Source organism: Harpia harpyja, chromosome W, assembly GCF_026419915.1.
Source record: "Harpia harpyja isolate bHarHar1 chromosome W, bHarHar1 primary haplotype, whole genome shotgun sequence".
In the NCBI taxonomy this organism is placed as follows: Eukaryota; Metazoa; Chordata; class Aves; order Accipitriformes; family Accipitridae; genus Harpia; species Harpia harpyja.
Window position 1 is genome coordinate 9,638,767 of NC_068968.1, and position 17,655 is coordinate 9,656,421.

Consider the following 17,655-nt stretch of genomic DNA (forward strand, 5'->3'; position numbering starts at 1 on the left):
ATGTCACTAAAGGTATGGGAACTGAGCATGACATCAATGGTATAGAATAAGGGGTGGATACTCTCCTGGTTTCAGCTGGGATAGCATTAATTGTCTTCCTAGTAGCTGGTATGGTGCTATGTTTTTGAGTTCAGTATGCGAAGAATGTTGATAACACTGATGTTTTCAGTTGTTGCTAAGTAGTGTTTAGTCTAAAGTCAAGGATTTTTCAGCTTCTCATGCCCAGCCAGCGAGAAAGCTGGAGGGGCACAAGAAGTTGGCACAGGATACAGCCAGGGCAGCTGACCCAAAGTGGCCAACAGGGTATTCCATACCATGTGATGCCACATCTAGTGTATAATCTGGGGGGAGTGGGGGCGGGGGGATGGCCGCTCGGGGACTAGCTGGGTGTCGGTCAGCAGGTGGTGAGCAATTGCATTGTGCATCACTTGTATATTCCAATCCTTTTATTATTGCTGTTGTCATTTTATTAGTGTTATCATTATCATCATTAGTTTCTTCTTTTCTGTTCTATTAAACTGTTCTTATCTCAGCCCTCGAGTTTTACTTTTTTTCCCGATTTTCTCCCCCATCCCACTGGGTGGGGGGAGTGAGTGAGCGGCTGCATGGTGCTTAGTTGCTGGCTGGGGTTAAACCACGACAATAAATTATATTTGATTGGGAAGGTGAGAATAAATGTGGAACTATATATATTTTTTAATATGTTAGTATTAAGTATGTTGCATATAAAATGCTTGTGTGATAACTTCTCTGAAATTTTGAGTCATGATAGAGATGAAAAATGTGGTTAATTTGACATACCAGAATTGTGAGTTGAATGTGTTAAAGGAAAACAACCTTTTTTCTTTTTTTTTTTTTAATGGGACTGTTATGTATCTCTTGATTCATCCATAAATTCAAAATGCTTACTTCTAGAAATTGTTTTATATTACCAAGAAGGGAATATTTTTGAAGATGCCTTTAGGAGTGAGGTTGGATCATTAAAAGGTATAATGAGTCAAAAATCTTTAGGGTTTTAGCTCAATGCTACCCTTTAGTGGACTACTGTTGCATTAAAAAGCAAGCACTTTTTTATCTATGAACAACAAGTTTCTTAACTAGACCTTGTAGCCCCAGTTATTCTGATTGTGAGGAGAGGGTACATTGGTATAAATGTCATTATTTGGGCCTTTTTATCATTCTACATGTGCGTTTATGTATTGATAATTGACAGTAGAAAAACTGAAAAAGTTTCCTTGCTATTCTCTAAGGTAAAATGTATCAAAAACTTTATTTTAAAATAAACCGGATTATTTCTCTTCTGTGATCATTTCCATAAGGTCATTCTGGGGGAGATGTAGAACAGTTTTCATTGAATAGGAATTAATTTTAAAAGCTTTTAAGATGTCACTAACATGTCATGTAAATCAGAACTTCATGAAGAATCTGAATTCTTTTCACAACTTGTTTATTCGTTCATTCTTTTTGTTCCCTGCTAATAACAGAACCCTTCCTGAGTGTGTGTTTTTTCTCAAAACCTGAGATTAATATGAATGCTTCCAGTTCATTTTGGCATTCTGTTATCTTTCAGTGTGGGGTTGGTGTTTTTTGTTTTGTTTTTTTTTAAGGGGCAGAGAGGCAAACTTCTAAAATTTTAATTAACACTGTATGGGTTAAAAAGAACAGAGCTGAACTTATGAGGCGCTTTTTTTCTTGACATTTTTCTCTCCTGTTACATTAAAGGATATGAAAGTAGTGGGTTTATGCCACCTGCTGTCAGTTTATCAAAATGAAAACACGGTAATTTAGAGTGATATGAAGAAATACTAGCTTGGAGAGATGTTGAGAGAATTTTCTATATGTAATTTAATTTTGTCCTCTGGACCTGATATTGCAAGTAGTGGTGGTGACTTTTGTTAATACTAGATTTTTATCTGATCATAGAATTTATAGTTTGGAAATGATCATTGGGATATTTGCAGTTTTGAGATGTTGTTGATCTTCCTCTACTAATCCTCTTGGAGTCAATGTCAGTGCTTTCTTCCAATAACCTTGTTTCTGTAATGTTTTCTGCATTTGCACTGAAGTATGAAAAGCTTGTTTAAATTGATCCTGAAGGAGGACTTTGATCAAAATATTGCATGTGTCATACACACTAGTTATTTTCATGAAGGCTCTTAATTTACTACTGCAAGTGAAAGAAGTTTTCATGGGCCTTGACAGATGAAAAGATGATGATGCTTCCTTTGCCCTTATCTAAATTAACAGCAGAGAGCTGAAATGACACAGAGAAAATTGCAAAAACCTTTAGAAGATAGTGAAGCCTTTTCCTGACACAGGCAGTGTGAGTGATTTACAGTGCAAAGATTGAACTTCCAAAAGGAAGAAGCTGAAGAGCTGATGCAACATAAAATTTAGATGTATTTAAAGTTCTTCTGTACTTCAAAATAGAAGACCCAAATTTCTGCTCCCAGATATGTATATATTGTGATAAATGGTTTTGGCATTCTTCAGAATTGAACTATTAGAAAATATAAAAATGAACACAGAAGCCATGGAGGGATGGTGTTATGTAGTGGTGGTGTGTGTTTTTGTGTGGCTTGTGGGATGGTCTGCTGTGGGCTTTTTCTTTGTTTGCTTGTTTTCACAAAACTTCCAGATCAACCACTGTACTATTTGACCTCAAGAGTGTTTTGAACCAAGCTTCTGAACAGGGGAAAAAAGCGATTAAAAAGAATTTATAGTCTAACCAATTGTCATTTTGAATGCTTGACTGGTTTTTATTTTACTTTGAGTTGGACTTTCACTTTAGATGATTATTGCCTTTTTAAAGATATAAATATGCTTAAAATTGAGTCTTATTGTGTATCAGCTGCATAAACGCTTCTTGGCCGAATTCCTTTTGTTGTTGGGGGGCAATAGCAACAAATCTGTATCATTAAAACAATGTGAAATTATTGTTGTTTTCAAGCAGTTTTCTTTGTTCACAGGTGTCAGCTGTGATGCATGTTTAAAAGGAAATTTTCGAGGTCGCAGATACAAGTGTTTAATTTGCTACGATTACGATTTGTGTGCAACTTGTTATGAAAGTGGTGCAACAACAACGAGGCATACAACTGACCATCCAATGCAGTGCATACTAACAAGAGTAGATTTTGGTAAGTAATATTTTAATTCATATTAGAGCTATTTGCAGTAGTTAAAAACTTGTATTTTTGTTTCACTACTTAGGAACTTTTTTCTCCAAATAGCATGCTGAAAATTATGGTAAGTTCCTATCTGATAAAAAGCTTGTTTTCTCTTTGGTTCTAGCATATGAAATCTGCTTTACTCTTTTGGGTTAAGTGTTTTGGCACACAGCAAATTATCAGACTATTAGATATATATCTGATAAAAAGGATTACTCTTAAATTAACTTCCAATTCAAAAGGTACAACAAAACTACATGCACCCATCCCCTCCTTCCCCCAATACATTGTACCAGAAAGTACTATGGTGAAGAAGAGAAATAGTGGTGAGAGTTTGGGGAAAATGTTGTTTTCTAGTTACGTCAGGGGTTGTTAATGCAGTAGGGGTGGTAGGCTGTACTGAATGTGGAAGGCTAGTGGCAAGGGCTAGAAAGTAATCCTCTTAGTTGCTGTTTTCCCCGAGTCATTTCTATCGCATCATATTTATAACACCAGTGTTGTAATTCAGGAGATACTTCCATAGCAAATCTTTGCATTAAGATGATGTTGACATTGGATGCTTATTTCTTTTTATACCTGTTTTAAGCCCACAAGGCTAATGTTTTGGTAAAAACTGTTTGTAGTGATTCAAACTATATTGTTTTTGAAGTTCTTTAGCTCTTTTAGTCTTTTTTTTACCTTTTTGATTTAAAAAAAAGTATTGAATATACACGTTATGCTACTTCCTACATGCATTTAAAGCTCAGAACAGGTGAATATACCAATATACAGCTTCTTTCTCAGAGCTCTCTTTGAGCAGAGAAGTATCTCGTTCACATGTAATTCTCAAGTAGCTGCTTGCCCTAAGCCTGCCTTGTAATGACTTTGAAATCTGTGCTCTGAGAATCCAGAGTTTGAAAAGACAATTCTAAATATATAAATGCATTTTTGAAAATCATATCATTTAAGTTTCTAGATATTTCTTCTTGGGCTTCACTTTTTTGCTTATTCATGAGGTAAAAATATTTGTGTAACAGTATATATTAATTCAATGTTGTGGTCACTGTTTGAGATATATGGTTCAGACTTATTTGTCCCCTGATGACAGTTATTCTTGTATATTGTGTATAGGGTTAAATGGTAGCATCATCATAAACATTGCATACATGATTCATAGGGAAAAGAGGACTGATGTATGCTTGCTATGGAGCCATAAGTTAACATTCAATGCTAAAAGTTTGAATGTAATACAATGGGAAAATTTATTGCAAGTCATTTAACTTTTTAAAAGTCCTTCCAACCAATCTTGTGAATGTTCTGTGCATCTAGAAAACATTTTGTTTCTTGAAAACCTCAATATTTTTCTTTTAAAGCCTCTAAGTAAACACACCTTTGGATTAGGGTGTGTTACTCATATAATTTTAAAAACCCCATGTGGGATAGAGGCTTGTCTGAATAGGGGGCGTTCCCCAAGCAACTGACCCCGGACCCGCTGATTGGAAGAGACAGCAAGGGGCGGAGCCTGCATCTGGCAGTGCAGGAGATTTAAGCAGGTGAAAAACGATCAGTCTAGCGGATCGCAAGGGATGAGCTTATATATTCCCAACGGGCAGACGTGTGGCAGCATGGTGACCACCCGGCAAAAAGCAGTGTCCTCTGCTTCTCCTGAGCTTCTAGCACCTGGTAGAACGAATGCAGCCACACAGGCAGAGCTCCTGTTCAAGCATGCAACCACCCAGGTTTCTGGCTGTGGGATGTGTGAAGGGACATTCCTAGAGGTGGAAAGTGATTGCAAGCAAGACTGTCGAGGTGTGACCAGATTGATGAACTGCTCTGCTTGGTGGCTGAGCTGCAGGAGGAGGTGAGCAGACCGAGGAGTATTTGAGAGTCTGGGAGGGAGATTGATCAGTGAAGCCATACTCTGCCATCTATGATGCATAGAAGCCAACTCAGTGTGGCCACCATGGAGGCAGGTCCTGGATCTGCTTTCTGCCAGGAGGAAGGCAGTGTCACAAGGGATAAGGAGGAGTGGAAGAAGGTTACAGCATGGAGCACTAAGAGAAACCCCTCTTTACCTTCTAAGTTACCCTCTCAGCTACCTTTACAGAATAGGTATGAGGCCCTGGCTTTGGTAGGTGAAGCACATAATGAGAAAGAGGAGGAACCTGCACAAGCAGTCTTGCCAAGATCAGAGACACCAACCCCTCGCAACAAAACCTGCATTAAGATCAGCGCCGAGAAGAAACAAGGGTGAGTTATTGTCATTGGCGATTCCCTCCTGTGTGGAACGGAAGCACCCGTGTGCAGACCGGACCCTCTTTTCAGGGAAGCTTGCTGCCTCCCTGGGGCCTGAATTAGGGATGTCACCACAAGACTGAAGAGCCTAGTTCAACCTTCAGACTACTGTCCACTCCTGCTCTTTCATGTGGGTACAAATGATGTCACAACAAAAGTCTAAGGTCAATCAAAAGAGACTTCAGAGCCCTGGGAAGAATGCTAAAAAAATCAGGAGCACAAGTAGTGTTTTCCTCAATCCTCCCAGTAATGGGGGGAGACTCTGGAAGAAACAGGCGAGCCCAGGATATCAGTACCTGGCTCCAGGACTGGTGCCTTGCCTACACCAAAACTTTGAGTTTTTAAACCATGGAAGAGCCTTCAAGAGAGACAAGGTATGCTGGGGCCTGACGGGATCCACCTGTCTCGATGGGGAAAATGGGTCTTTGGGCGTAAGCTGGCAGGGCTGATCGAAAGAGCTTTAAACTAGAATCAGTGGGGGAAGGGGATACCAACAGGATTGCAGTAGGTAAGCCAAGGGTTGGCATGGTATCGCCTGAGGGTGGCAATGCTAGTGGGAATGTTTACACTGCTCCTGGGAGCATGGAGGGCTCAGGAGCATATCCAAAATGCTTGTACACCAACACACGCAGTATGAGAAACAAACAGGATGAACTGGAAGGCATTGGTCAGTTCCCAGAGCTATGATGTCATTGGCATTAGTGAGACTTGGTGGAATGAGTCCCATGACTGGAGTGCTTGGATGGAGGGCTACAGGCTGTTCAGGAGGGATAGGAAGAGCAGGCGAGGTGGAGGTGTCGCACTGTATGTAAGGGAGAGCTTTGATTGTATAGCCCTTACAGTTAGTGATGATGTGGTGGAGAGCCTCTGGGTGAGGATTAGGGGAATGGAAAACAAAGCAGATGATGTAGTGGGTGTCTACTACCGATCGCCCAGCCAGGATGTAAGCACTGATGAGTTATTCTATAGACAATTAGGAGAAATTTCTGGATCGGTAGCCCTTGTCCTTATAGGAGATTTCAACTTCCCAGGCATCACCTGGGAATATCATACTACTGTGATGAGCAGGTCTTGGAAATTCTTGAAGTTTGTAGGAAATAACTTGTACTCAGTGACTGTGATGGGTTAACCCTGGCTGAACGCCAGGTGCCCACCAGAGCCCTTCTATCACTCCCCCTCCTTCTCAGCTGGACAGGGGAGAGAAAATATAACAAAGAGCTTGTGGGTCGAGATAAGGACAGGAGAGATCACTCACCAATTACTGTCACAGGCAAAACAGACTCAAGTTGGGGAAAATTAACTCAATTTATTACCAATCAACCAGAGTAGGGTAATGAGAAATAAAACCAAATCTCAGAACACCTTCCCTCCACCCCTCCCTTCTTCCTGGGCACAACTTCACTCCCGGATTCTCTACCAACCCCCCAGCGGCACAGGGGGACGGGGATGGGGTTTACGGTCAGTTCATCACACGTTATTTTCTGCTGCTTCATCCTCCTCAGGGGGAGGACTCATCACACTCTTCCCCTGCTCCAGCGTGGGGTCCCACCCACGGGAGACAGTCCTCCACGAACTTCTCCAACGTGGGTCCTTCCCACGGGCTGCAGTTCTTCACGAACTGCTCCAGCATGGGTCCTTTCCACGGTGTGCAGTCCTTCAGGCACAGACTGCTCCAGCGTGGGCCCCCCACGGGGTCACAAGTCCTGCCAGAAAACCTGCTCCGTGGGCTCCTCTCTCCACAGATCCACAGGTCCTGCCAGGAGCCTGCTCCAGCGCGGGGTTCCCACAGGGTCACAGCCTCCTTTGGGAACCCACCTGCTCCGGCGTGGGGTCCTCCACGGGCTGCAGGTGGATATCTGCTCCACCGTGGACCTCCATGGACTGCAGGGGGACAGCCTGCCTCACCATGGTCTTCACCACGGGCTGCAGGGGAATCTCTGCTCCGGCGCCTGGAGCATCTCCTCCCCCTCCTTCTTCACTGACCTTGGTGTCCGCAGGGTTGTTTCTCTTACATTTTCTCACTCCTCTCTCCGGCTGCCGAATACCGTCTGTCCCAAATTTTTTTTCCTTCTTAAAAATGTTATCACAGAGGCGTTACCACTACCGCTGATTGGCTCGGCCTTGGCCGGCGGCAGGTCCGTCTTAGAGCCGGCTGGTATGGGCTCTCTCGAACACAGGGGAAGCTTCCAGCAGCTTCTTACAGAAGCCACCCCTGTAAACCCCCCCCGCTACCAAAACTTTGCCACACAAAGCCAGTACAGTGACCAACTAAGAAAGATGTCCTCCTAGACTTGTTGTTTGTGAGTAGAGAAGGACTCATGGGGGATGTGATGGTAGGTGGCTGTCTTGGCCACAATGATCGCAAAATAGTTGAGTTTAAAATTTTTGGTGTAGTGAGAAAAAAGGTCAGCAGAGTTGCTACCCTGGATTTCAAGAGAGCAAACTTTAAGCTACTTGGGGAGTTACTTAGGAGAGTCCCCTGAGAATCTGCCTTTGAGGGTTTAGGAGTCCATGAGTGCTGGTCAGTTTTTAAGAAGCACCTTTTAGAAGCACAGGAGCAGGCAATCCCTTTGTGTTGGAAGTCAAGCAAGGGGGGCAGAAGACCAGCTCGGCTGAACAGGGAACTCCTCATGGAGCTCAGGAGGAAAAATAAATTGTATGATCTCTGGAAGCGAGGTCAGGCTTCGCAGGAAGATTACAGAGCTGTGGTTCATTTATGCAGGGAGAAGACACGAAAGACCAAAGCCAAACTAGAGCTGAAACTGGCCAGTGTTGTGTCAGACAACACGAAAGGCTTTTTTAAGTACGTTAATAGCAAGAGGAAGTCTAAGGAAAACATTGGACTGATACTTGTTGGTCACCTGACTAATAGGGATGAAGAAAAAGCAGAGGTATTTAATGTTTTGGGTTTTGGTTTTTTTTTTGCCTCAGTCTTTAATAATACTGATAGACCTTGGGCTGCCTGGTCCTCTGAGTCAGAGGACCACAAGTGCAGGAGCAGTGACTTTCCATTTCTGGACACTGAAATTGTAAGGGACCAGCTGTATCAGCTGAATGTTCACAAGTCCATGGGGCCTGATGGGATTCATCCCAGAGTACTGAAGGAACTAGCGGATGTTACGGCAGGACCCCTCTCGATCATCTACCAAAGGTCTTGTGAGTCTGGGGAGGTCCCTGCTGACTGGAAGCTAGCCAATGTTATTCCAATCCACAAGAAGGGCGTGAGGGAAGACCCAGGAAACTACAGACCTGTTAGTCTAACCTCAGTTCCTGGAAAAATTATGGAGAAGATCATACTGGGTACTATTGAAAGGCATTTAAAGAATAATGCAATCCTCAGGCACAGTCAACGTGTTCACAAAGGGAAAGTCCTGTCTAACTAATTTGATCTCCTTCTATGATAAGGTCACCTGCCTAGTGGATGAAGGGAAGGCTGTGGATGTAGTTTTTCTGGATTTAAAGTAAGGCTTTTGGTACTGTCCCTCACAGCATCCTTCTGGACAAGTTGTCCAACTGTGAGATGAGCAGGTTCACAGTGCACTGGGTGAAGAACTGGCTGAAGGGCACGGCTCAAAGGGTTGTAGAGAATGGGGCTACATCTGGCTGCTGACTGGTCACCAGCGGTGTTCCTCAGGGCTCAATTCCAGGGCCAGTTCTGTTCAATCTTTTTATCAACGATCTGGATGCAGGAGTTGAATGCACCATTAGCAAGTTTGCTGATGATACCGAACTGGGAGGTGCTGTTGACTCTCTTGAGGGGCAAGAGGCCTTGCAGAAGGATCTAGATAGATTGGAGCATTGGACAATCATCAGTGGCATGAAAATTAACAAGTCCAAATGCCGGATTCTGCACCTAGGATGGAGTAATGCTGGGCACTGGGAGAGGAGTGGCTGGAGAGCAGCCCTGCAGAAAGGGATCTGGGGGTGCTGGTTGACAGCAGGCTCAATATGAGTCAGCAGTGTGCCCTGGCAGCCAGGAGGGCAAACCGCATCCCGGGGTGCATCAAACATGGCATAAACAGCTGGTCAAGAGAGGTGATTATCCCACTGTATTCAGCATTGATGTGGCCTCACCTTGAATATTGTGTGCATTTCTGGGCCCCACAATTTAAGAAGGATGTGAAGGTCCTTGAATGTGTCCAGAGGAGGGCAACAAAGCTGGTGAAAGGGCTGGAAGGCATGTCCTATGAGGAGCAGCTAAGAACTTTGGGCTTGTCTAGTTTGGAGAAAAGGAGCCTGAGGGGTGACCCCATTGCTCTCTACAGCTTCCTGAGGAGAGCAAGTGGGGAGGGAGGTGCTGATCTCTTCTCCCTGGTATCCAGTGATAGGACATGTGGGAATGGTTCAAAGCTGCATCAGGGGAGGTTTAGACTGGACATTAGGAAGCATTTCTTTACTGAGAGGGTAGTCAAACACTGGAACAGGCTTCCTAGGGAGATGGTCGATGCCCCATGCCTGTCAGTGTTTAAGAGGCATTTGGACAATGCCCTTAATAACATGCTTTAACTTTTGGTCAAGCAGTTGGACTAGTTGGTTGTTTTAAGTCCCTTCCAACTGAAATAGGCTATTTTATTCTAAATCTGCATTAAGAATCAAACCAGAAGGGTGGAAGAAACTTTGCAGTGAAGTAGGGAGGGGGGCTGATCCAAAAGATTTTTAGGGCTACTTCCAAATTGTTTGGGTTCTTCGGAGTATAGGAGACATTTCTGTTTCTATAGCTTCTTTAAGTAAGAAGAATTAAAAATATATTCTTCTAGCGTTTTCATGTGGCTTAATACTTGAACACTGTTCCCTTAGAACCAGTGTTAGTAAGAGGAGAAGAAAATGCTCAAGCTCGGCCCTTCAACAAAACTTTTTGTTTTTTTAATCCTGGAACAGCATGAGAGGAAAGCATGTCAATGTATTCTGAACTGCAACAAGGGCTAATGGCAGAGAACACCACAGTACAAGTCACCTTGTTGATTTATGCAGCAGAGTAAAATAAAGAATGTTTATAAATGTCTTTCTGCTTAGGCTTTAGGAAGGTTTATGAGTGCATTCTGAAAATATTTATGCCTTGTATTACAATCCTGTATGGAATGTAAGGTAAGAAAGAGTATATGCAGTGTGGTTAAAAATCAGATGCCTAGAGAAAGTGTAGTAACTTTTTAAAGGGCATTTTATAAATAAGGAGATCATATGGCTTAGAGGAAGGAACATAGAGTAATTTAGTAGATAAGGGAAAAAAAATTAATGCTGGAGTTTGTCTAAACTTGTTTCAGAGTTGTCAGGTTAGCTGTTCTAGTGAAACTAAAAATCATGAAGCAAAGATGTACACAAAGGTTAAAAGAAAACATCCTGAAGGGAAACATCAACAGTATAAAACTAAATGGAAAAAAGATGGAACTGGATGGAGATGTCATTTGCTGTCTACGGAAGTATGAGTGGGAAACATAAGAATAAAGAACACTGGGAGGAATACATCTGAAGTAAAAACATAGAATGGAAGGCTGTTTATGGAGGTAGATGTGTGACTGCTACAATACCTTTCCATTGACAAAATTCAGAATTATTGCTTGCAGTCAGATTTGAATAAAAGATGCAAGGTTGTGCATGTGTGAAGACTGTTTTAATGGGAATAAACTCATTGTGGTTGTTACTAGTTGATGGAGTTGGGGAGTGGACAGTAGGCAAGATGGTGAACACTTTATTTTGTGGTAAAGAGGGAGGCAGGAGACTATATATATTTTTTTTTTAATTGCAAAACTGAAAGTTCAGAAGAGGTCAATATCCCCCATCCCTTTTAAAGATGGGGAGGGAAGATGTGTCATAGGAATGGTTTGTTCAATACCCATCTGTAGTTGATGACAAAGATGGACCTAAGGGAAGGACCTAAGTATCAATAGTTCCATTCATCATGCTATCCAGTAGGCAGCATTGTCTCTATATAGAAACCTGTGGAGACTGTACTGGTAATCTGTGCTTGAAACTTTATTCAAGCTTCTGGGTTGTGATGGGGCAATGAACCCAGTAGATTCTCCTAAGTGTCAGGGATAGCTTGGACATCTAAAGAAATTAGTGTGCAGTTGTATAACTCTGTAAGAATACTTGCCATGTAAACACAATACACCAGGATTTGGTAGTGGGGTGGGGGACGGGGGGCCGCATGGGTGGCTTCTGTGACAAGACACCAGAAGCTGCCCCCGTGTAGGATAGAGTCATTTCTAGCTGGCTCCAGGACAGACCCACCACTGGCCAAAGCTGAGCCAATCAGCAGTGCTGGTGGTGCCTCTGTGATAACATATTTAAGAAAGGGTAAAAAACACTGTGCAGGAGCTGTGAGAGAAACAACCCTGCAGACACCAAGGTTGGTGAAGAAGGAGGGGGAGGAGGCACTCCAGGCTCCGGAGCAGAGGTTCCCCTGCAGCCCATGGAGGACCACATCAGACCACATATCCACACTGCAGCCTGTGGAGGACCACACATCAGAGCAGGCTCCCAGCAGGAACTGTGGCCTGTGGAGAAGAGCCTATGTAGGAGCAGGTTTTTCTGGCAGGATCTGTGGCCCATGGGGGACCCATGCTGGAACAGTCTGTTCCTGAAGGACTGTACCCAGTGGAAAAGGACCCATGTTGGAGCAGTTTGTGAAGGACTGAATTCTGTGGGTGGGACCCCACACTGGAGCAGGGGAAGAGCGTGAGGAGGAATTAGCGGCAGAGAGGAAGTGTTATGAACTGACTGCAACCCCTCATTCCCCATCCCCCTGTGCTGCTCGGGAGGAAGGAGGTACAAGAATCATGAGTGAACTTGAGCCTGGGAAGAAGAGGAGAGTGGGGGGGGAATGTGTTTTTAGTTTTGTCTTTGTTCGTTACCATCCTACTCTATTTTTAGTTGGCAATAAAGTAAGTTAATTTTCCCTGTGTAAGAGTCTGTTTTGCCCACAACAATAACTGGTAAGCGATCTCCCTGTCTTTATCTCAACCCATGAGCTTTTCCATCTTATTTCTTCCCCATGTCCTGTTGAGGAGGGGGAGAGTGAGAGCAGCTTGGTGGGCACTTGGTGGCCAGCCAAGGCCAACCTGCCACACCTGGTCAATTATTATAGTGCTTAGGAGCCTTAAAATGCTGTGAAATACATACTAATGAGAGGTTCCTGGAGGAGCTTTAGTCATGGCCTTGAATTTCCAGAGACTTGGACCAGTATAGGAACTCATGTGAGACTGCTAGAAATTAATAAGAAGCACTACTGTGACTTCTAGTTTCACCCGTGTTTGTGTTTATGAGCCTAGTTGGCTCACTTCTGTAAGTCAATGCACAATCTAGTATTTCTTCTGAATGAGGAAGGTGGAATTCTGAACGGTGACAGTTGTATTGTTCTTCAGTTCCTAGAGTGATGCTGGGAAAAGATGCTTGTTAGACATAAACTTTAAAATGCTGAATGGGCACAAACATTGGTATGCTGTCATAGCAAAGGACAGTAAGCATTGCAATAGGTCTGTCTATTTAAAGAATAGAGATGTGCGTATCTAGTAGTCTCTGTAGAAATTATACTTTTTGCTAGAACAGCATAGAAGTTCAGAGCAGACTTCCCCATTTTGGCATTCCTGAAAAAGAATTGCTAGCAGTGAGCCTTAAACTCTACATTCTAAGCTGTTAGGATGCTTTATGATTTGTATTATGTGGAAGCATGTTGATTCCTCGCTATCCCTGCCATTTTCAAGGGGTTAGACTAGGCAAAGAAAGTAATATGGTTTTCCTGGAAAATTGTATTAAGAATTTATGTTGTGTTACTTCTGTTTAAGTCCCCAGTGTAAGTTCAGCTCAGGTGCTTATAGGGTACAAGATCAAAACCCTCCAGCTACCTTTGCAAAAATGTGAGCTGCTTACATGATGCTAAGCTTTAAAATGCTAAGTCTGAGGTCTGGATAGATTGACTAGAATTCAGCTTGAGGCTTTACCAGTCTTAAACTATATTAAAAGGTGATCCATTTATTCTTGCATGTCTTGCTAAGTCAAGTAGTGACAGCTGTGTTGGCAGTGTTAGGTGTTGACAACTGGGCATCAAATCAAATCCTTTGTAATCTGTATCATCACCTGTGTGTGTTCATGGCTTTGGTATGTGGTATCAACAACAGAATGTCCAGCTACTGCTGGATGAATTAACTGAATCCCTGCCATGGGGTCTCTGTCAGACCCAGCAGAGTGTTTCTGATTATCAAGTAGTTAGCCCAGCAAGCACTACTTAGTTCTGTAGCTGAACACTGAGAAACTGATGAATTTGTATGAAGAAAAACAGAGAACATGCTGTTTCTTGCTACTGGACATGGCTATGCTCTGAGATATTTCAAAAAGGTTGAAATATTGATGCGCTATATGGAAGCAATTGGCAACTTTTTCCAGACTCTGCCAAACTTACGTTTTACTCTAGCAAATGTGGCTCTTGTGCTGCATTTTTATCGAAAAGGGAGGTTTCTGTCAGAGAGTTCTAAATAAGGTGAATAGAAATTCTAATTGTTGGGATATGAATGATGTAGCTATATTATTATATGTCTTTATCCGAGTATTTGGGGGGGGGGGGGGGGATATAAAGAGGTATGCATTGTTTCTTTATGTTTTTGGCATGGTACCTAGCCAGAGGTCTTGGGAAGCTTTTTAGCTAGAAAATGTGAAGCACAATGGAAGATGCAGTAGCTTTAAGGGTAATACTGTTCTGATTAATGAAGCTTATTGATCAGTGTTAAAGTACCACCTCAAAAAAAAAAACAAAAAAGGAGGGGCAAAAAGCTTGTCAGCATTCAGTTTCTTCACCTTTTTAGTTCAAATATTAGTGTGAAATCAGCATATTACTTGTATGATGTCAATATTTTTAGTTTACATATATTAAATTGAAATGAAGTTGCACTTGTATGAAAATAAGTGCTATTAAAATTCCTCTGTTTTCTGTGCACCTTCTTAAAGTAATATGTCTCCTCGGTCTACAAGGACAAATTGTTACATTTAGTTCTGAATCAGCTTGTTGCGGATGCACAACTAACCAAATCCAACAGGTGTTAAAACTCAGATTTATTCTTCAGCAAAAGTTAGTTAGAAGTCCGGTAACATTTTATAAAACCACAGGCTCAATGATGTAAAGAGAATTAATACTACACGGCCGACTTAAGAATTCCCAAGATTTAAAGTGATGGCTCAAAACGCACGTATCACTCACCTAAAAGCTGAGGGCTCTCTCCCTCGAGGAGTTACCTCGGGCGGTGCCCCCGCCCGAGGGGGAGTCCCCGACTGCAGACCCGCTGCTCCGAGGAGGACTGCCAACGTGTCCTCCGGCGGGACCCCGTTTATACCCCTGTTGAATCTGACCTGTGGTCATTTAATTCTATTGGCTAGGAGGGTCACCTTGGTGTACCTGGTGCATCTCGATTGGCCAGTTCAAATTTCAACCTGCAGCCTCCAGGGTTTCCTTCCTGGAGAAGTTTCGTTTCCTGCTGGCAGGATGGGGGGGGCGGGATGTACTGCCACACAGCTCCTTGAAATACTGGTTTTGTCTGAGGAATGCTAGTGTATTTCTGAATGAGTGCCAGGAGGTTTGCAACCAGAGAGAAGAACGTGCTAGCTCTGTGGTTGATGAAGCAAAATTGTTCTTTTTCTTCCCCATTGAGATTGTCAGATGTCCTAAAGCCATTTCCTTTAGGAAACACTATACTTTCCAAATACCCTTAGGCTTGAAATCTAATTTAGTATGCCATCAAGTCCCCTTTAGAGAGCATTCTGAGCCTAAGCATCATCTTAGTGCTCTTCCTCTATAAGCAGTGAAGGAAACTTTTCTTGGAGTGATGCAATTTAGTATGAATTTAGCATAGTTTGTTAAATTTTCATGATCGGTTTGGCTCATGTTAATTGCTAAATTAGCAGTTTAAGGGAGGCTGCTACTTCGGTAGTCAAGAAGTGCTGAAGTATTGAAACTGGTACATAACATCTCACTCCTTTTGCTTTACTAAAATTTCCCCTTATCGTTAAACACTGGTTCAGCTATGGCACCAATATCAACATATGGAGTGCTGGTGTCAGTGAGGCATTTTAAATTATGATATTTAACATAGATTTGCTGCAAGTAAGGCTGTGAGAGCACAGTGCACCTACAGTGATCTTATCTGTAGTACAAGCTCACCTATGGTAAAAACAAGGATGGGGGGGAAAAGTGACAGTTCGGCAGCACCATCAGACTTTGCTCTTCCTGAATATTAGAAAGTTATGTTGTTTGCTAGTGAAAATTGTGTAGTCTGTCTATTCTTTTGGAAGTTGAGTCATTGAACAACTTTATAATATTGGCATATGCACTTTGTGCAGAATTAAAATGTTTATTTTGATTAAATAATGAGTGAATATGACAGTGATTACATGCACATAGGTGTATATATAAAGAGGTTATATAAATAAAATGAGCTATGCTGCTTGAAAATAACCCCTCCTAAAACATCATCTTTTTCCAGATTTGTATTATGGTGGAGAAGCTTTCTCTGTAGAGCAGCCACAGTCCTTTACTTGTCCTTATTGTGGAAAGATGGGTTATACAGAAATGTCTCTTCAAGAACATGTTGCTTCTGAACATGCAGAAACATCAACAGAGGTGGTAAGCCGCTTCAGCATTGTTTTTCAATTACAATGAAAGTATATGGAAATTTCCAGAAAATGAGGGGTTGGTGTTTTGTTTTTTTTCTTGAAGTATGTGTTCATTTAAATGCTGACTAGGAAGGTATGTACCATACATACATACACACCATGCTGGTATTTTCCCTCTTGACTCCTTGAGCTACTAACAGTCCCCAAATCAACGATCCTACATCTGCCTACAACATCACCTTTACCTCTCTACAGACTTTCTCACAGCACGCTCTCAGCAGTCTGAGTCAAGGTTATGTAGCTGAGTCCTTGGATCCTTGGTACGCAGGCCACTAAATCCTGGTGTTACAGAGAGGGTTAAACCCTTGTAAAAATAAATAGCTTTTAAATATATTGACTTTTTATAAAGTGGCCCTTGCTGTTTCCCTTTACCATACCACTTGATTTTCCTGATGATTTCAACAGTAGTAATTGGCGCAGAGCAATTATACACCATATAATCGACTACTGGAACAATTGTTTTGCTTCTGGTTTTGTCAGTAAGTGTTCTGATCTCCTCAAGTTTTTATATCTAGATGTTACTGTTGCTTGTGCCAGAAGGTCTGAAATTTTTCCAAAATGTGAGGTGATGACTTTGCTATGTAAACAATAAAATAATAAATAACTTGGATTTTGATACTATTAGAAATGCTTTGTTCTCAACCTTCATTACAATGTTGAGAAACTACATGCTTGCACTGCTTAGTGTTCAGGCTACTTCCTTTTTAGAAAAGTCTGTAGCCCTGTTTTTAGATTTCCCTTTATGGTGCAGGGGTATGTTTAGTATTTATTTTTAAAGCCCACTTCACTAATTCAGCAGTTATGTGTGTTAGCAAACCTAGGTTAAATTCTTGACCAAGAAGTTTGGGTATCTTCCAGCAGTGGGGGATATATTCACGTTTGTGTGTGAATACTGTTTATGCCTGGGGAAAGCATGATTATAGAAGGACATTCAGGGAACTGCTGTCTATTTATTTTTGCTGTAGATTCCTATAAAAATGTGCATGTGTCCTAGTTTCAGCTGGGATAGAGTTAATTGTCTTCCTAGTAGCTGGTATAGTGCTATGTTTTTGAGCTAGGTATGAGAAGAATGTTGATAACACACTGATGTTTTCAGTTGTTGCTAAGTAGTGTTTAGTCTAAAGTCAAGGATTTTTCAGCTTCTCATGCCCAGCCAACAAGAAGGCTGGAGGGGCACAAGAAGTTGGGAGGGGACACAGCCAGGGCAGCTGACCCAAAGTGGCCAATGGGGTATTCCATACCATGTGATGTCATGTCTAGTATATAAACTGGGGGGATTGGGGGTGGGGGGATCGCCACTTGGGAACTAACTGGGCGTCGGTCGGCGGGTGGTGAGCAATTGCATTGTGCATCATTTGTATATTCCAATCCTTTTATTATTACTGCTGTCATTTTATTAGTGTTATCATTATCATTATTAGTTTCTTCTTTTCTGTTCTATTAAACCATTCTTATCTCAACCCACGAGTTTTACTTCTTTTCCTGATTTTCTTCCCCATCCCACTGGGTGTGGGGGGGGAGTGAGTGAGCGGCTGCGTGGTGCTTAGTTGCTGGCTGG

The 17,655-nt window shown here is 42.3% G+C and overlaps 1 protein-coding gene across 4 annotated transcripts in view; it reads left to right on the forward strand.

The window, feature by feature from the left end:
• Positions 1 to 17,655, forward strand: part of LOC128136080 (E3 ubiquitin-protein ligase KCMF1-like) — an 81,592-nt gene that overhangs the window by 45,905 nt on the left and 18,032 nt on the right. For 2 of the 4 annotated variants that reach the window (XM_052775183.1, XM_052775181.1), the window contains 2 exons: positions 2,970 to 3,137; positions 15,908 to 16,047. In XM_052775183.1, coding sequence (XP_052631143.1) covers positions 2,970 to 3,137; positions 15,908 to 16,047 — 308 coding nt within the window. Of the gene's footprint in view, positions 1 to 2,969; positions 3,138 to 5,253; positions 5,397 to 15,907; positions 16,048 to 17,655 lie in introns of those variants that run through there. The other 2 variants (XM_052775184.1, XM_052775182.1) reach the window with 2 other exon arrangements.